Source organism: Rhododendron vialii, chromosome 13a (genome assembly GCF_030253575.1).
Source record: "Rhododendron vialii isolate Sample 1 chromosome 13a, ASM3025357v1".
Lineage (NCBI taxonomy): Eukaryota > Viridiplantae > Streptophyta > Magnoliopsida > Ericales > Ericaceae > Rhododendron > Rhododendron vialii.
Window position 1 is genome coordinate 26,704,978 of NC_080569.1, and position 19,057 is coordinate 26,724,034.

General features: G+C 37.9%; 2 protein-coding genes and 1 pseudogene across 6 annotated transcripts; 2 read left to right on the forward strand and 1 right to left on the reverse strand.

Annotated features, from left to right (window-relative positions):
* Window positions 1–775: 775 nt before the first annotated feature.
* LOC131313552 (heat stress transcription factor B-1-like) lies at window positions 776–6,306 on the reverse strand. 3 transcript variants are annotated; one of them, XM_058341923.1, is made up of 3 exons: window positions 5,779–6,306; window positions 1,173–1,516; window positions 776–1,059 (listed from the first exon to the last, which is right to left on the reverse strand). In XM_058341923.1, exons 1-2 carry the CDS (start codon window positions 6,070–6,072, stop codon window positions 1,184–1,186), a joined length of 627 nt encoding a protein of 208 aa, XP_058197906.1. In that variant the 5' UTR covers window positions 6,073–6,306; the 3' UTR covers window positions 776–1,059; window positions 1,173–1,183. The 3 variants fall into 3 exon arrangements, with proteins under 3 accessions (XP_058197906.1, XP_058197904.1, XP_058197905.1); XM_058341921.1 differs by having other exon boundaries at window positions 1,173–1,525; XM_058341922.1 differs by having other exon boundaries at window positions 776–1,065; window positions 1,173–1,525.
* A 2,529-nt stretch (window positions 6,307–8,835) lies between these two features.
* LOC131313423 (pentatricopeptide repeat-containing protein At2g20710, mitochondrial-like) lies at window positions 8,836–15,942 on the forward strand. Of its 3 annotated transcripts, none has more exons than XM_058341721.1 (2): window positions 8,836–9,186; window positions 14,094–15,942. In XM_058341721.1, the coding sequence occupies exons 1-2, from the start codon at window positions 8,908–8,910 to the stop codon at window positions 15,219–15,221; spliced, it is 1,407 nt and encodes a 468-aa protein (XP_058197704.1). In that variant the 5' UTR covers window positions 8,836–8,907; the 3' UTR covers window positions 15,222–15,942. The 3 variants fall into 3 exon arrangements, with proteins under 3 accessions (XP_058197704.1, XP_058197706.1, XP_058197705.1); XM_058341723.1 differs by lacking the exon at window positions 8,836–9,186 and adding an exon at window positions 9,220–9,434; XM_058341722.1 differs by lacking the exon at window positions 8,836–9,186 and adding an exon at window positions 13,044–13,171.
* Window positions 9,296–9,388, forward strand: LOC131315411 (small nucleolar RNA snoR100; annotated as a pseudogene).
* Window positions 15,943–19,057: the final 3,115 nt, after the last annotated feature.

A 19,057-nucleotide genomic window follows, 5' to 3' on the forward strand; every position in this document is an offset into this window, starting at 1 on the left:
TTTTGAACGAAGAAATTATGGCCGTTTGAAGTTATGACCGTTTAAATTTCAGTTAGTTAGAGGGGATTAAGTGCCAAAAAAAGAGTTAGAGGGGGCAAAGGGCATGCAAGGCTTAGTTAGAGGGGGTTAACTATAGTTTACCCTTTCATCAATAGATAGATCATTCACATCGAAGTACAAAGTACGAATTCGGAGCACTATATCAATTCTAAAAGTCCACAAAATAATCAAGTTTAACAATTCAATCAATACAAGAAATAAGCTGACCATAAGAAAGAAAAAAATAAAGAAAAGAAAAGTTCATCTGACGAAAGAACGGACCTGGGACCCTATAGTGAGCAAGTCACTACAGGGGTGAATTGACCATCCGAGCCGTTCATTTCAATAATTAATGGTTCAGATATGTTCCTTAACTTTTACAGGTCAAAATGTATACTATTATCGGTAAAAATTAACAAACATATATGAATCATTAATTGTCGAGATGAACGACTTAGATTGCGCACTATAAGGGTGCTACAAGGGTCCCCTTCCGAAGAAAGAACACTCATACGCAAGTAAAAAGATTTGAAATCATGATCTCTTCGTGAGATGCAAGAGTCTTGAGCAACTGAACTAACTCCAGTTCCATCATTCCTTGTTTTTGTTTTTTTTGTTTCTCCGATCCCCACTTCTAAATTTGAAGGGAATTCGGCCCTAGTTAATTGCATAAACTTTACAAGCGAAACTTCTTAAAAAAGAGATGCAGGAAGAAAAAGTGCAACTGGAGCTCTAAAAAAAAAAAAAATTGTAATCAACACGTGTGAATCGTACAATTTCATGACCAAAAGGACCACAAAATCAAACACAATTTTCACACTTTTTTTTTCTTCTCATTTCACATTTTCACTCATCAACCTCAGCAGGTCCTCTTCATTCCATTGTCAGTTGTTCTGAAAGAGCCACTCCAACACGTAACACCACCACCTAAGGCGCAAGACGGGCGAATATATAAGCTAGTCTTAGAGAGCTCGGAGAGAGGCTCAGTAAAATAGGCATGCCTGTGAAGATGCGGACTACCTGCATCTTGACAAAAAAAGATCGCATTATAATTCAACAACATATGTACACAAACGCCATAGAAATCTGTGGCAATTTTATTGTGATCGATCTGGTTTGTTGCAACTTCATACCTGCATTAATTCTACCATAAATCTAACTTAGCCTCCTCTTTGGGCTTGTGGTTGCTCATATACTGAGAAAGGCATCCCAACAACTTCATTTCCAGTGCTTTGAAATGGGCAATCTGCATTTCCAGTTCCTCTCTCTCTCTCCTCAGGTTCTTGTTCTCTTCCATGAGTAGCAGCAGGTGATTTTGTTCCTCCATTGCTGCTGTTGCTGTGTGATCTTGAGATGCTTTTAGGTATGCCGGGAAGGCGCTGGGTTCGCCCTTCTTCCGGGTGATCTCGACAAGCAGATGCCTGGCCCCCCTTTGGAACTTCTCATGCTGGAATTCCCATATTTTGGAAGCAGTCTTCTTGAATCCCTAATTTGGGTTGCATTCAGAATTATGAGCCAATTCAAACTAAAAAAACATGTGTTGTATTTTATTCCATGCATGCTGGCAGGTCTTGCATGCACAGGAGTCAAATCACATGTTTCGGAAATCGTCGGTATCTCTGTTCCGTGCAACTTCAATCTCAGAATTGCACATCGGTATTAGGTACAGGTGACACGTTCCCCGTGTTTCAAGCTAAATGTTTTGTTTTGTTTCGGGCTAGTATATATATGTCAACTAATCTTATTAGACATTTTTTATCTATCGTTGTTGCGGATGCATCATGAAATACCGACATTTATGGGTCAACCTATGAGTCGATATTTCACACATTGCTCCCTACGCACTCAATTAAAGCTACGTGAAATATCAACAATGAAGACAATATGGTTGTAAAAAAGGCTAATAGAGCATTTGATGCACATAAGCTAAGGGCTGGCCAGAAGTCCTAAAATAATTACCTTTCTTTTCGCTAATTCAGAAGGATGAAAATTAAAGGACCCCCCGACCTTAGCAATGATTTTGGGTGTAATTATAGGGACTCAGACCACAAGAGATCGATCTCGAAAGAGATCAATATTGATGCACCCTAAATTAGGTTTTCACAGCCCTACAAAAGGGGCTACCAAAACCTAGCATCTCACACACGACATCTAGTTCATAGTTCATAAGACTACTACACCCTCTGTCCGTATGAGAAAGAGCATTTCACTCTTAAGTTTAGCTGTATTGCAGACACTTAAAAACAAACTTGATGAACTGAACACAAAATACGATTTAGATTCAAATTAATAGATCCAAGATATATGGGCCAATATAGAGCTCATAGCAGAACCCCAATTCTGTTAGATCCCACATCGGGGAAACTTGAGAAAGTCAAGTGGAATATAAGGATTCGTCCATCAGCTATTATATAACTTGAGGTTAACTTCTTGAGCCACGTGATTAGACGAATAATTAGCAGGTCAGCTGAGGTGGGTCGTTACAAATTCCATAAAAGAGCTACATTAAACAAACTTAATTTGTTCAAGTCCTTAAAACTATAAACAAGGGACGACATGATCTAAAGTTAACTTCAAAGTATTGATGCCAAACACTCAAACAGGACCTAAGATAGTTTCATATCATATAATTAAAATTTCGGCCCCTGGCCTCTTGACATTAATACCATTCAATAATGGTTTGCCATCTACTTTCAGTCATTTTTTATGCTTTGGCCTTAAATGGAATTCTGGCTTCGTTCCTGCTCATCAACTCAATACGATATAAGCTAGAACGGAATTGGAAAATGTTAGTATTATATATGATCTTGTTAACTCGATGTCCGGCCCATTAAAATGACAGAGTATTATGTACACTTGATAGGCCATGGTTAGAAAATATTACGCACTGCTATATACTGTATCTAGTAACTAAGAGGTTTGCTACTAACACAATAATTCGCACAACAATGTGCACAACATGCTTTTGTGTTATTATTTATTGACCGAATGTTACTTTACAATAACCAATAAAATGATGATAACACAGCATGTCGTATTAATAGATTGTCCCATGTGATGTACTTAACCAATAATCAGATAGGTCAAATTTTAACTCAAAAGTGGATTTAATTTCAAACTACCTATAAGACTAGGCATCCATCAAAGGGGTTTTTATTCTGACCCTTGCCTCAACAAAGGAACACTCCTTTTTTTGGATCGGAAAAAAAAAAAAAAAGGAACTCTTTTTTCCGGCCACATTTTTTGCCTTTTTCGGTACTCTTTTTTTGACTAACATGCTCCAGTAGGCGGCTAAGGTTGAACGATTTAAATCATTGGCCATTTACTATTCCTCCTAGACATCTTTAGGTGTCGTTCTGCTTTTTTTTAATCCAAAACGAATGTAATTTTAAGCTTAAATATAATGAAAAATAATTTTTTAATTTTTTTGAACCGTTTAAAAGATCTCAATGAGATATATCAAATAAGATCCATATTGGTAGCAAAATTATTTGCGTAAACACATAATTTTTGAGTTTAAAATTACATTTCTTTTCTAAAAGTTTTTTTTTTTTAGAAACTGGGATGTGGCCTTAATCAACTGGCCGGCCAGTCTAATGAAGCCAAAGGCCGAATTAATGATACTTGGGTCCCACGCGAAGAAAACAGCATCAAGAAAACCCAATACCAGAAACTTTCTTGAGGTTTCATATATTATACTCCTATTAATTATTTTCAAATGTGTAATGCTACTGGTACAGCAGCTGCTGTACAGCAGCTGCGTACAGATCACTTTTGTCCCCGTTTCGGGTCTCGTAAAGATGATTGGGATCGCTTATTTTGTTCAAAATATTTTGTTTAAGGTCCTTGTAAAAAATCAACTCAATCCGATATCAGAGAGTGTTTACGAATCATCCAACTTTGCTTCAAAATTTAGCCTAAGTTTTGAAGCAAAATTGGATGATTCGTAATCATCCTTCCCGATATCGGATTGAGTTGATTTTTTACAGGGACCTTAAACGAAGCATTTTGAACAAAATGAGCGGCTCCGATCATCTTTGCGGGACCCGAGACGAGCGCAAATGTGATCTGTACACAGCTGCTGCTGTACCAGTAGCATCTCTCTTTTCAAATATTCCCTTGAACAAGCTTTACCTTTTGCTCCACACGAGATGTCTGTTCTCGTTCAAGATTGAAACTCATTTTAAGACACATGCATTAATTTTTTGCTCAGTTATTTTAAAAGGAGAGTTGGAGGTCGACCAACGGTAATGATACAGGCACACCAAGTCTGTGCATACAGAGCTATTGCCCCATAGCACACAAAGGCCAGAGAAAAACTGGCCAACCTGATTGCATGTATGCAATATTTGAGGGAGTGTCCATATCACGTACGTCTCGAACTCATAACCTCATGAAACTCAGGCCCTGTGAGAGGTGACCAGTGCCACACACATTCTCCTTGAAGTTTCATAACCCTCACTATGTCATTTATAAATCTAAGCTACTCCCATGCCCAAAATATTTTGTATGCTTCTTCCTTCATCATTGTATTAATTAATACTTAAAAATATGTTGGAAGGCATTGCCGCATTGCCAGGAGCATTCATTCCCGGGAGGTGATATAACTCTAAAATTTTAGTTGCTATGTCTATTTGGTCCGTCCACTTTATACACTCTAACATGATATGCAGTGGACAACGAAATTCAAATGCAAGCTAAGTCAATGGCTGATCCAAAAAAATTTAATTGTGGGGATGAACATTAATTGATGATGGCCTCTGGGGAAAAAAATTCCACAATCCGGCCAGTAGGGTGATTTTCTAAAAATTGAAGAGAATTGATTTTCACACTCTTTTTTTTTTTTATCCATACTTTTTTTTTTGTCTTTTAGCAAAAAATAAAAATTACACTTTCAATACTAAAAAATAAAAAAGGGAGTGTGAATAATAAAAAAGAGGGTGTGAAAATCAATTTCCAAATTGAAGTACATACAAGTTCAATAAAAGTGTATTTTGTACATTTTGAAAGAAAATCAAAAGTCCGAACCACCAAAGCTCCTCTTGTAGCTTATAATCAGTAGATTCAACACATAAATTGGGCATCAAAACTCTAATATCAAAATAACGGAGATTATAAATCCCTACACTTGGCCGATCAAAAAAATAAAAAATAAATCCCTACACTTTGGGGAACTCGCATGGGTTGGAAAGGGGAGAAATGAAAAATAAGATAATTAAATTGGGTTCTAAAAGAAATTATCCAAAATCCAAAGGGGCCATGGTGGATCAGGCCACTTTCACTGGTTAGTCTGGTGGTAAGATTGAGCCATGCCGGATAAGTGTCCGGCAAACTGTAGGTCACGAGTTCAAAACTTTGTGAAACGCTCGACCCTTTAGGCCTCTTACAGGTCTATACACATGCCAGTTATTATCCACTTACGCTCCTAGAGCACGTCCCGCGCGTAGGGCTCTCCAGCATTGCATTTTTCACGCGGGACCCATACTAAATTAAGTGTATGAATTCCATGGGAATTCAAAGGGTCTTGTATAGCAGAGTTCAAACCTGCAGCCTTCTATCTGTTCTAACACGAACCTATTTTTCATGCTGAAAAGGGTACCCATCCATTCTATGTACTGTACTTTGAAGAACTATAACAAAAAAAAATCAGGCCTTTTACTAGACACGAGTCATTGACAATTCTCTTCGTGTATTTTTGTGCATCATGAGAGAGAGAGAGAGAGAGGGAGTTGTACTCACATAGGTATTAAGTTGGCGAATGAAGCTAGAGAAGTTACTGTGCTTGAAGTACTTAGGCAACATGAGCTCCGAAAACTCTGCCGGAGACCACACAACGAATCCGGTCCCTTCGTCATTCCACGACACTATCCTCCGCCCACCACCGTCACTTCCACTGCCATCTGCTTCTCTTTCTTCTTCTTCCTCCAAAAGATCGTAAGTTTTCGACAAAAACGGAGCCGGACACTTAGTCCTCGGTGTCTGGCCGGCTTTCCGGCGCCCGTCAATAATCCTGTCTGGCACATCAATTTCCATCTTCTATTCTTCTTCTCCTTCTTCTTCTTCTTCTTCTTTTTCCAGACGTATCCAAAGAGATCCTTGGTGCAGATTATTCTCACTTGTCTGCTACAACAGCCCTAGTTCTTGGAAACTACTAGTGCACAGTCTAAGGAAGGTGGCATAGTTTTCTTTCCTTTTTCTTTCACTTTTTTGGGATGTCTTGGAAGTGATGCATGCAACTTTTTTCAAAGACCAAATGAGATGGTTTCCATAAGTTGGATTTTTCTAGCGATTCTCTTTAGCAATTTAGAAGATGGAAGGAAAGCGTTATTATCACAGGAAGGATGATGGAAGTTTCATGAAAATTGTCACCAAATGTTGACACGTGGCTGATATATAGTATTTCTAATACCTTGTGACAAAGACTTGTGGACTGATTAATTAGTTGAGTTTACATTAGGCCTAAAGTCCGAGTAAGTTAGAAAAAAAACGGACCTACTAACTTCCGCCCACAGTCCGAGTAAGTTACTTAAAAAAAAACCGGACTTGCTAACCTCCACCCATCAGGAGGAGGATAAATTGTCAATAATTTCAAACTGGTTTGGATATCAATATGCTTTCACAGATATTAATACATTTTTTTTCAGATATCAATGCACATTTTACTTATTATCCTCCGCCTCTAGGACAAATGTTAGCATTTTTCAAAAAAAAAAAAAAAACCCTATGATTTAGTGATGCTTGAGATATGCGAGATTTTTTTACGACAAAAATAAGCCAAAAAATCGAAAGCCACAAGAGTGAAAAATAATCGGACAAAGAGCAAAAGGAATTAAGCCAAGTAATTTATTTGAGCCAACCAGGTCCTTCACGGGTGCATTGAAAATGTATGGTCATCAATCACACCAACGAGAGATTATTCAGTGTCGTGCCTCAAGACTCTCCTGACCACACATTGTTGTGAACGTTTTGCACTTAGTCTCGAACTCCACAAAAATATGTAATTAAGAAAAGATCCGAAACACCACGTGACACCGACTCAGGGCTATTGAATAATTTTTCCACACCAACACGTTCAACAGATTATGATCGTGACGGGAAATCCGAGGGCGGGCCGCGAAAACTGACTCGGCGTGGAATATTCTGGCAAAATACACAACTTTATGATGTCAAATCAGTAAACTTTCACTCTTCACACAATTAACGGACAAGTATCGACAAGTATTCACATTCTCGCGTTAGTTCCCCCGAAAATTTAGTTTGACTGCAAGGATATTCCTCCATTACCAAAAAAAAAATTTGTTCACATTCCATGTTTTAATGCAAGAGTAGCACTAATATTACACAGATTGAGTGGCTGCGATTTGATTAGATTTTAGAGGTTTTAATCATCGAGCTAGTCATGAGCTAATTAGTCACATACAACGCGTGCGGATGCGCGGGCGTGAATCATCTCTCTAGAACGTTGAAAATTATTAAGGTTTTGGAGAAGTAAAAATTGAAAATACGCGGCACAGCTATAGCGATGAGTGAGAACACACAAACGATGCCGTAAGAGATGCCCTACAAAATACTGTATTCCAGAACAAGCAATGTGAGTAAGAAAGGATACACTGGAAAATTTCTAAGGGTTGGTAGCAAACTTGATTTGACTGTCATGGTTGTTGGCTCCCACTAATGGAGACCATGTGCTTAATTCTATAAATCAAGGATAAATTTTTCAGTGCCGAGCGGATACCACGGGTGTCCGCTCGGTGCATCTGGGCTGTTCATTTTTGGTTTTGGAAGAGTGATGGGGTGAGAGGAGAGAGAGTATTTTAATCTGGGCTGTCTAACACACTTTTGGACGACTCGAATGTGGGTACTTGGCACCACGTCAGCCGGATGACGAAGTACCTACCGAGCACCCAAAAATTTCTCATAAATCAAGTTTGGAAAGAACTTTACCCAAAGAGAAAATAATGTTTGGGAAGAAGCTTTTCAAAATAATCGTAGAGAAGAAGCTTTTCACCTCTTTTAAATTCTTTTTTTTTTTTGGCCTCTTTTTTTTTTTTTTTTAAATCTATGGACTACGTTTGATACATATTTGTCAATTCTTTTGCTTTTTTTTCTTTATCTGCCTCAGACTAGGAAAATATGACGTTAGATAGCCTACGTAGCGATTTTTTGACAGTAAAAACTTTAGAATGTTATTGCCTTCAAATCCTAAATGAGTCTTTGTTCATCATATGTGTCGCTTACAATAGTAACTTGAAAATTAATATAGATTATGGTAACTTGAAAAATATAGACACTTTTTTAGAGCTATGTAATAATAATAAAAGTTGACTCTTATCAATTTAGGAACGAAGGGAGTCTATCTCTTTTCCATTTCCTTTTCCTGCTATCCGAATAGTCTAGTGCTGAACATGACATGCACTAACATTGTTGTTGGATATTTAGTCTTTTAACTCAATTTAAAATGTTGACCACCGAATTCGGTGAGAAACCGAACCGAATTGATGACCGTGTTTTCGGTTATGATTTAGATAAAGAGAATGTTACCGAAATCACAGTATGTGGAGCGGTTTGAGTTTCGGTTTTGGTTTTACCAATAATCGAACTGAACTGCACCATTGCCATCCCTAAATGCACTAGGATAATCTCTTGAGACAGAATCGGCCCAATAGAATAGAGCCGACAAGGCCCAAACAAATATACCAGGCATAGCTATAAAACAAGCCCAAAGTTTCAAGGCTTGCAAGTCCGAAGACGTTGGGCTTGGGTTTTCGGCTCAAATTCCAGCCCATAGTCCATAAGCCCCAAATATCTCTCTCTCTCTCTCTCTGGTATTGTACTGTACACACTGCTTCAAACTCTGCTCCTCTCAAGATGAATCGCTCTCTCTCTAGCTCCCTCTATTCACGCTCTAAATCCACTTACCAAAACTTGTTAAAACCTTTCCTCAACTCGACCTCAACACTTAACTCCTCAACGATTGCATGGTCCGATCCGCTGTACAGAAGAATATCGCCATTGGGAGACCGTAGGGTTTCGGTAGTGCCGGTGCTCGATCAATGGGTACAAGAAGGAAATCTTGTCGACAGTAGACAGCTTCGACTCATCATCAAAGAGCTCAAAGTCTTCAGTCGCTTCCGACAAGCCCTTGAGGTTTGCGCCCCTCTCTCTCTCTCTGTATATTTTGACTCTCATTTTTGCTTAGTACGATTGGTTATAGGAATCCTTTAATACCAGTTGTTTTGTGTTCTGTTGTTCATTTGCATGGTAATGTGTACAGAAATTGAATTGGGTTTCTATACCTGCCCTCTCTGGTGCCTTATGGCTTTGATTTGGGGGATGGTTCCGCCGCAAAACATCCATTTAGATCCTCAGTTCTTGGAGGGGCCACTGTTTCAGTGGTATGCTCTCTAATATTCTGAGAGCAGACATTTTGTGCATATATGTCAAAGGTTAGGTCTGTCTCCAATCTTTTCTGAGCCATACCCGTAAAATGACTGGTGACTACATAGGTTCTGAGGTGGTGGTTGTTGTTCATTTGATACCAAATGGCCAAATGGGTTATCAAAAGAATGCACATTTAGGTAATGGTTTTGGGTTTTTTTTTGTTGTTGTTTGGGACCTTTGGGTCATGTAAGAGTAGCATTTTGCTAAGGCTAGATAGTTGTATTTAGTGAATAGATATATGTGCTATTTTCTCTGAATTCATTGTTTCTCCTAAACGGAGATGCATTCATCTTAGCTTTTTAGGATTCTAGTAGATCTTGTCAGTAGAAGCAATGGTTGATCGGTGAAGGATTTAGGGGAAATTTCCGGTTGCAATAGAAAAACTTTGATAGTGGAGATGGTGGTAAAAAAAAATTAAATGGAATGTAAAATTACGGAATGTGAAAGTAGAGATTTACTAAAAGAAGTGAAGATTGGAAACCATGAGATACGACTAAAAGAACAATGTCGCTATGTAGATTTGATTATTAACAAGTGGAGGGGTGCTTCAGGCATGTTGAAATGACACTTACAATATTGAAGAAACATTATTTACAGAACATCTGTTATTTCTACAATGTAGTTGAAAAAATATCGAATAAGTTTGAAATATGTAAATAAAATGAGTGTAGTTGAGTTGATATTGTTAAGATGTGCGTGCGGCAAGCCTTTGAGAGATAGTTTGAGAAACCAAAATGTATGCCATATTATGGGGTAGCAGCAGCACCAATTGAATGAGGTGTGAAAATAGATTAAGTTGGTTGGGTCACATTTAACAAGGACGAGTAGATGGGCAACAAAGGGCTATAAATGAACTGAGCCGTTCGTGAACTGTTCGAGGCTCGACTCGGTAAAGACTCGTTCGAGTTCGATTCGTCTACTAAATGAATCGAACCTGAACCTCAATTTTAGGCTCGTTTAATAAATGAGCCGAACATGAACTCAACAGTATTCGGCTCAATTAGGCTCGCGAATCTGGAGTATATGTGTATCATGGGGATTTTATATAGTTATTTAGTGAAAATTTTAAAACTTGTACAAGTCTAAACGTTTACAATATATGTTTTTATCATTTTATATGTATATGATGAAAATTTTATTTGCAGTTTTAGACCTGTATGAGAGCATAAAAATATGATATTATTGGATCGTTAAGGCTTGTGAACAAGCTCGAGTTCGACCCAAACCTGGGCAAGCTCGGTTCGAGTTTGGCTCGTGATAATTTTTATTAAGTTCGGCTCAAGCTCGAGTTCGCTAAAAAACTTAATGAACGAATCTGAACATTCTAATATTCGGCTCGTTTACAGCTCTAGGCAACATTAAGAAATGCATGGGTTTTCTTATTGTAAACGGAAATGCTAGGGGAGGGGAAGATCTAAATTGACTTGGAGTTTTGTGGCAAATGTTAGTGTGATTGGCATTTTCCGGATTAGGACAAACCATTTTGAGTCTGTATTGTTTCTTTTTCCATTTGGTTTAGAGAGGTGGTGTGTAGCTTGTTGAGTCTAAATACTCCACCCGGTGGATTAAGTTTGGTTGATAAAGTCCTCGCCATGCAAATTCTCTTAAAATTCATTCTGGAATGGAACAAGCATATGCATTTTATTTTGCATTTAGACTAATGATTTTCCATGCATCATATGATTTTTAATGTCTTATCATTTGAAGATTAATCCTTGTTTAGGATGCTTAGGCATTAGTCTTTTAGCTTGCCTTTGGAAGGAGTAGAAGAATATTTTCTAAGGCATGAGAATGCATTGGTTGGCCTTTGTATGAAAGAAGAAATTTTTCTAAGGTGCGCTCTAGCAGCGCCTTACGTTACATGGACACGGGTACGTGAATTGGATACGGGTGCATATCTAAGGGTCGGGTACCTCAATCCTAAAAAAAGAGGATTCGTGGATACGTGTCCGAATTTGGACACAGATACGGGGATACGCCACCTAATTTCCTAAATATTTTTGTTATGTTTTTATACTTAAAGAAACCCGTAACTTCTACACGCCAAAAAAAAATTGAGTATAAAATTATCATGTCATCATGTTCATAACAATAAAAACATAAAGTTACAGTCATAACTCATAAGTTTGCTAAGCATATGGACTAAGAAATTGGGACAAACAGCATACCTTGTAATTGGTAAGTCACCAAGTAACCAAATTTCTGCCAAAAAAGGTGCAGTAGCCAGAAGTAGAGCGTTTATCATCCACTGAACCAGCCCAGCCTGCATCAGTAAAGGCTTTCAACCTTAGGTGACCATGATTGGAGAACAAAATTCATTTACCTAGAGCCAATTTGAGATATTTCAAAATACGGTAAACTGCATCCAGGTGCGCTGTATGTGGCTCATGCAATTGACCGACAACTCCAACGGCATATTTAATATCTGGTCTAGTATGAGATAAGTATATCAGACGGCCCACAAGTCTCTAATATCTCTCATTATCTGTATGCTCTCCAACATTCCACTAAGATGATGATTAGCCTCAATAGGAGAGTCTGAAGGTTTGCATCCCAACATACCTATTTCTTCCAAAAGATCAAGAATATACTTCATTTGGGAGATAATAATGCCTTTGTCAAATTGGGCCACCTCCATCCCAAGAAAGTATCTTTAAGATCCCAAGTCTTTAATTTTGCACTCTTGAGCATGATGAGCTTTAAGATTGAGTATTTCATCAACATCATTGCCTGTCATAATTATGTCATCCACACAGACAATACTAATAACAATCTTATCATTACCTCCTTTGATGAACATAGTATGATCTGCATGACTCTGCCTGTATCCGAATCTCAACATAGCTTTGAGAAATATGTCAAACCAAGCTCTAGGTGATTGCTTTAATCCATAGAGGGCCTTTCTCAATTTACACACCTTCCCTTCAGTAACAGAGGAAGAGAAGTGGTATATCCATGTACACTTTTTCTTCTAAGTCACCATGAAAAAATGCATTTTTTACATCAAATTGTTGAAAAGGCCAATTCAAAATAGCAGCACAAGAGAGCAAAGTCCGAATAGAGTTCATCTTTGCTACTGGAGCAAAGGTTTCCTCATAGTCGATACTGTATGTCTGAGTAAAGCCCTTGGCAACAAGTCTCGCCTTGTATCTCTCAATCGTTCCATCTGCTTTATGTTTTACTGTGAACACCCATTTACAACCCACTGATTTCTTTCCCTCGGGAGGAGACACTAGTCCCCAGATGCCATTCTTTTTCAAAGCTATCATCTCCTCTATCATAGCTTCTTTCCACTTAGGTATTACGAGTGCTTCCTTCCAACTCTGTGAAATAGATATGGAAGAGAGAGGAAACAAATGCACGATACAAAGAGGATAAACAATCATATGAAACAAACTGTGAAATGGAATGTTGAGTACATGTTCTAACTCCTTTTCTAAGAGCAACAGGAGCATCAAGATCATCAGAAACGAGAATGGATGGTTCATTACCAGATGTGTCAGCCGAAAGATTCAGAGAAACTGGAATTGAAGCTGGAGTAGGTGATAGTGATTGACCAGGTGGTATCGCACAATAGAATTTTGGGACATGCGATTGATAAGATAAGCTGCAGGAAGAATAGTTTTGCCCCAATAGGGGCACGGGGTCCTCGTCAAGAAGAGGAGTTTGGTGTGACTTGCTTGGCGTAAAAGTTGCTAATTCCTAGCTTGTAGTCTTCTAGTTAAACCTTTTGATTTATGGAAAATTGAGTAGATTAGGCCGTGGTTTTATGCTTAGTGTGTGTTGACCCCAAGTACTTTCCACATATATCTCATGTTCTTGTTCTTTAGCTTTATTGCAATTTACTTTGATTGTTGATTTAAATTGCTTAATATGGAACTTGGTTAGTGGCTTTGAATTTGTGGTTGAGTTAATTTTTAATTGGTGTGGGACTTTGTAGCGCATTAGATAATTTCAGTAAATAAGGGTATTGATTTATAGAGCATCATGGCAGAAAAGATTCATGTGCCACAAATTGAGGCAGAAGCATTGTTTTGATTTGGTTGTATATATTGACACAGACCAAGAAGAAGCAAAGAATCAACCGGAACTAACACATCAGCAAGTCAAGGCTCACCCAGTTGATTATAGTTGTGTCAACAGAAGTAGGCCTTGCTTGCGGATGTGTTAATTTTCTATTACTTTCTTGGTTTATTTCTTGGTCAGCATACTTATTTTTTTGCTCCTTTGTTGTTGTTTTTTTTTTTCTTCATTTTTTGCTTTTTTGGGTTAGCTAGGATTGATTGCTACAGAGATCAGATGGGGATGGTTTTGAAGTTGTTCCTTCTTCCATGTTCCTTCATTTTTTCAAGTTGATGCTCTTCTTAGGTGCTAGGAAGATGACCAAGAAATTGTGGGAATTGTTGTGATCTTATGATTCGAAGGATTTCTCGACTTCTGCCAAACAGTATTTTATTTTGTACAAGGGGACCTAAAATGGAAATATCTAGAAATGAGAAACGTTGCAATTGTAGTTTGATGCCAGCTTATATTTCACCCCACTTCATGCTTACTCTACAAAAATGTGACTTATAAAATCAGGCAGTTAAAGGTAGTTCCAATCTTTTTCTCAGATATCTCAATGGATGAGCGACAAAGGGCCCGTTTCAATTGCTGATGCTGCCACCCGCCTGCGTTTGATCTTCAGGGTTCATGGCCTAGAACAAGTAGAGAAATATTTCAATAATCTCCCCCAACAGTTAAAAGGCTTTGAGGTTTATACTTCCCTTCTCAACTGCTATGCTGATGAAAATTCCATAGAAAAAGCTGAGTCAATCATGCAGAAGTTAGGGGATATGGGTTTTGATAGGACACCCTTTTGTTACAATATGCTGTTGAATCTCTATTGTCGCATTGGAAGCAGGGAAAAAGTAGATTCATTAATGCACGAAATGGAAGAGAAGGGCTGTTGTAATGAACATACATTCACAATCCTCTCGAGTGCATATGCTGCCGCTTCTGATAGGGATGGAATTGATGGTATTGTGGAAAAAATGGAATCTGATCCCAAAGTCATCATGAAACATAGAACTTATGCTATTGCTGCAGATGGGTACTTGAAGGTTGGCCAACTGGACAGGGCATTGGAAATGCTGAAGAAACTGGAGGGACATATATCAACCGAGAAGAGAAAGAATATTTTATTTCCTATCCTCCTCACACTTTACACAAAAACTGGAAACAAAGACGAGTTGTACCGGATATGGAATTTGTACAAAGAAAATGTGAAAATCTACAACAAAGGATATATAACCATTCTAAGCTCGCTTTTGAAGTTTAATGACATTGAGGGTGCTGAAAAGATTTTCAAGGAGTGGGAATCAAGGGGTTTATTCTATGATATGCGGATCCCAAACTTTGTTATTGATGCTTATAGCAGAAATGGACATATGGGAAAGGCTGAAGACCTTCTTCACAACGGAATAAGAAAAGGCGGCAAGCCCTTCTTTACAACGTATTATTGTTTAACGGGTGGGTATATTTTAGATAATCAAGTTCCTAAAGCGGCAGAAGCATTGAAGAAAGCAATGGTTACTAGTTCGAAGATCAGGAAGGATACACTGGTGACCTGTTTGGAATATTTAGAAGGAAAGGGAGATGTGGATCGAGCGGAGGAGTTCATTAGCCTACTGAGGACTGAGGGTCTCTTCTCAGCAGCCGTTCACGAGAAATTGCTCAACTGTATCAAGAATAGGACATAATGACAACGATTTGCGTTCAAATCAGGGGGAATTTTGCGATTGGAGTTGGAGAAATCAGCAGTACTCAATGCGGAAGCCAGGGGTGCAACCGAGTCCTAGAATTCTTTACTGGTTATGTATAGTTCGCCAAGACTCGATCAATAAGGTCATTTTCATCAAGTTTCTTACCAGTGATGAAGTACCTCGTTTGATGACCACAGGTCCACAGTAGTTATTCATTTACAGCTTATCTTCTTCTTTTTTTGACAAGATTCATTTTTAGCTGGTTGTTGGCATTCTCATCTCTCACTGCCAAACTCACCAGTATTCCCCGTCTTCGTGAACTCTTCTTATTTAGGTATCACAGCCGTCGGAAACCCATGTTTAAAAAAGAGAGAGTAGCAGTTATGTTACACTCCTACAAATTTAGTGGCTGTGATTAGTTGGGTTTTAAGTCACGAGAGTACTGTGAGGAATAGATTTTCCTCCAATATATTTCCCGAAGTAGCAGTGTTGTAAGAGCATCCTCGTCTCACTCTCTAAATCTCATGGCAAACTGGTACTGTATTTTTTGAACGCCGGGGATTGATGTGGATGCTTTAAGAAAGACAGAGATGCTTTATTACACTGGAGAATTTCTGGAAAGGGTTGGTAGCAAACTTGATTTGACTGTCATGGTTGTTGGCTCCCTGCGAATCGAGACCATGTGGCTTAAATCAAATCTGGGAAGGAGCTTTTTAAATTCATGTGTTTTTGCTATTTATGCTTTTGAGAATATTTGTCAATTCTTTTTTCTTTTTTTTTTTCGATCTGCCCCCCGACGAGAGAAGTTATGAAAGTAAAAAAAAAAAACGAATGGTGCTCCAACTTAAATGGAAGTTTCACAAATAAAACACGCAAAATTAAGAAAATTAAGAAGGAATGGTGCTCCAACTTAAATGGAAGTTTCACAAATAAAACACGCAAAACGAAGAAAACTAAGGAAAGTTGTATTTCGTGATTTTTGGGGGTTAGAAACTATTACTTTACTTTCTCGTTTCCTCTTCCTTGACTTCATCGAACATATCAAAAAAAATTACCGAACAAATGCTCCCTCACCTCAAAATTTGTGTTGCGTGACTACTTGTGTCAACTCAAAAATTTACTTTACGAATGCTCCCTCAAAACAAAATTCAATTACTTGTATTCTCCTACGGCTTTTTATAAAAAAGAAAAAAAAAGTGGTATCCTAATAATAGTGCATTTTGATTGTGACAAAATGCATTCCCACTTTGATGCCATATAGGAATATACTCATAACCTAAAAGGGCAAAATACGAAAGAGAATTTATTTTTACTCTCTTTTTTGTCTTTATCTATTTGAATTTACTATCTTGTCTTTCATCCAATACAATTTTTCACACATTCAATGACAATATTGTAAATTGTGAATAAAAACAAAAACAAAAAGAATGTGGATGTTTGAAAGTGTGAAAATCATTTCCCAATACGAAAACAAATCTCCCCAACACCCCCACAGACTAAGATAAATGATGTGGCTTAAGTGGCCCAAAGTACGGGCTTTAAAGTTGGGCTTGGGTTTTCGGCCCAATGTACTAAAATTCCAGCCCGTAGTCCATAAGCCCCAAATCTCTCTTTCTCTCTCTCTCTGGTATTGTACTGTACATAGGGCTACTAAACAGACTAAGCCACACGAGTTTGAGCTTGTGGTCGTTTGTTAAAATCTTGTTCAATATTGGCTTGTAAATATTAAAATATCTAAACCAAGCTTTAACATTTTTTTGAAGCTCGTTAATATTTCAAACCAAGCTTGAACAAGATATTACTTTATTCGCTTATTATGGAGTATAAAAAATTCAAGTTACTTAGATTGGCTTGTATTTGGCTTGAATAAAGTTTGTTTGAGATCGGCTTATCTCATAAGCAAGCTAAGCTTAAACATATTTTTGAGGCTCGTTAAGTTTTCAAACCAAGTTTAATCAAATACATACTGGACTCATTTATCACCCCTAAATGTACAGTTTATAACACACTGCTTCAAACTCTGCTCCTTTCTTAATGAAGCTTTCTCTCTCTAGCTCCCTCTATTTTGTACTACTATTGAATATTGCTCCTCTATTTTTGTTTTTTCTAATATTGTATACATCGGTGGAAGTGAACAAGAGATTAGTAAGTTATTCCACAAAATGTTCAGGGGCTGTTTATGTCCCCGAACCCACAAACGACTCCTCTCAGGCACCATATGTTACATGTCAAATTGCCAAATAAAAAGTAATGGGTCCCACCAGTAACATATATACACAACTTGTCACACCCCAAAAATGAGAAGTGACCGGCCGTAAACCATGAGGCTAATCCATGAAACACGCAGCCTAAATAAATCAAAGTAACCGAAAATCAAATGATCACTTTTTCATTATTAATCAAATCAAAAGCCAAATATGTCTCATCATAAACATGGGGCACAACCATCCCACGAACCAAACAATATCCAATAATCCAACAATAATTAAAAGAATTTGTTATCTAACAATTGTTTCAAATGCGGAAGCGATTTTTAAAATAAAACTAGAATGAGACACCCTAAGGAGGTCAACAAAAGAAATCCCCGAGATGCCACCAGAGTCCTTCTCTAACTCCCCAACTTGCTTGAAAGAGAAGTTGGAGTAAATCCGTCAGCTGACAAACTCAGTGAATAGCAAGTATGTATAATAAATAAAGTTGAAAGCGAGGATTAAAATAATTTACCATTAAATCATAATTTAGCATACGAGGTGTCCAATAGAATAATAAATTAATCAATGAAGCATTTAACCAAATAAATATTCTTAGTGGTGATCACAACAATAACTCCATCAACAATGGGGAACCACAATCAAATAGTACCATGGCCAAAATAAATCTCATCAAAATTGGATCCAATATCGAACTTAGAGTCACCAGGGTTGGCAGCCTGTAGTACTTTTCCCTAAGACGATCCGATGAAAGAAAGCCGTTAAGCATTAGGGTCACCGGCCTAACACGGTCTTTTCCCCAATGGCCAGGGTCACCAACACTAGAAGGAATAAGTTCCTTGGACTTCCGAAATAAATGTTCCCATTAATATCCACCAAAGTTCTCACCAAAAAGAATATTAACAATTGATCTCAGAAAATTCATCGCATGCCAATTTATAGAACAACTTTTAAACAATTTTGAGTCTCCGAATAACATTCATATAAATTTCTGAAGGAAATCCTTTTAAGGGACATAGGGAACTTTCGAAATACATAACATACTTAACTACTCACCTGGGTCCAAAGTTAAGGCAATCGAACGACACAAAATGATGCTAACCTGAACAAAATAATCAAGATACAATCACTGACTATAAAACAAGTATAACTTCTCCATAACCATAAGGACTACCTACATAGAACGGAACCTACACTAAAACATCCCGAGCCACCATAACGACAAAATCCAAACTCCGAACTCCGTACACCAAATCAAAATGCACACACACATCACTTGGTGTTTCCCACGCACAAACCACCAATCCTCACCACATTAATATACTTATACAATCTAGATTCTATATACTATAAGCAAAAATATGTGTATTAACCACTCCAAGTCACAGCACAGCACACACGCACTTGCACCAATCACCACCTCGGCCATACACGGCACATGATCTCTCTCTCTCTCTCAAAAGCGGCACCCACCAAATCAACATAAATAATTTCCACCCAATTAACTTACTGCTGAACCGAACTTTGAGTAGTACTGAAACAATAAGATCAATTCAAAACTTACCACGATCGAAGACGAGGACGAGGATGACCTCGAAATCTTTGACTGCGCTGCTCTTTCCT

What these genes read in the sequence shown, in the direction of transcription:
- LOC131313423 (XM_058341721.1), top strand. Translation starts at nt 8,908, where the DNA reads ATGAATCGCTCTCTCTCTAGCTCCCTCTATTCACGCTCTAAATCCACT. An exon ending in GCTTCCGACAAGCCCTTGAG is followed by an intron (nt 9,187 to 14,093) that starts GTTTGCGCCCCT and finishes TCTTTTTCTCAG; the next exon opens with ATATCTCAATGGATGAGCGA.
- LOC131313552 (XM_058341921.1), bottom strand. Translation starts at nt 6,072, where the DNA reads ATGGAAATTGATGTGCCAGACAGGATTATTGACGGGCGCCGGAAAGCC. An exon ending in TTCGCCAACTTAATACCTAT is followed by an intron (nt 1,526 to 5,778) that starts GTGAGTACAACT and finishes AACCCAAATTAG; the next exon opens with GGATTCAAGAAGACTGCTTC.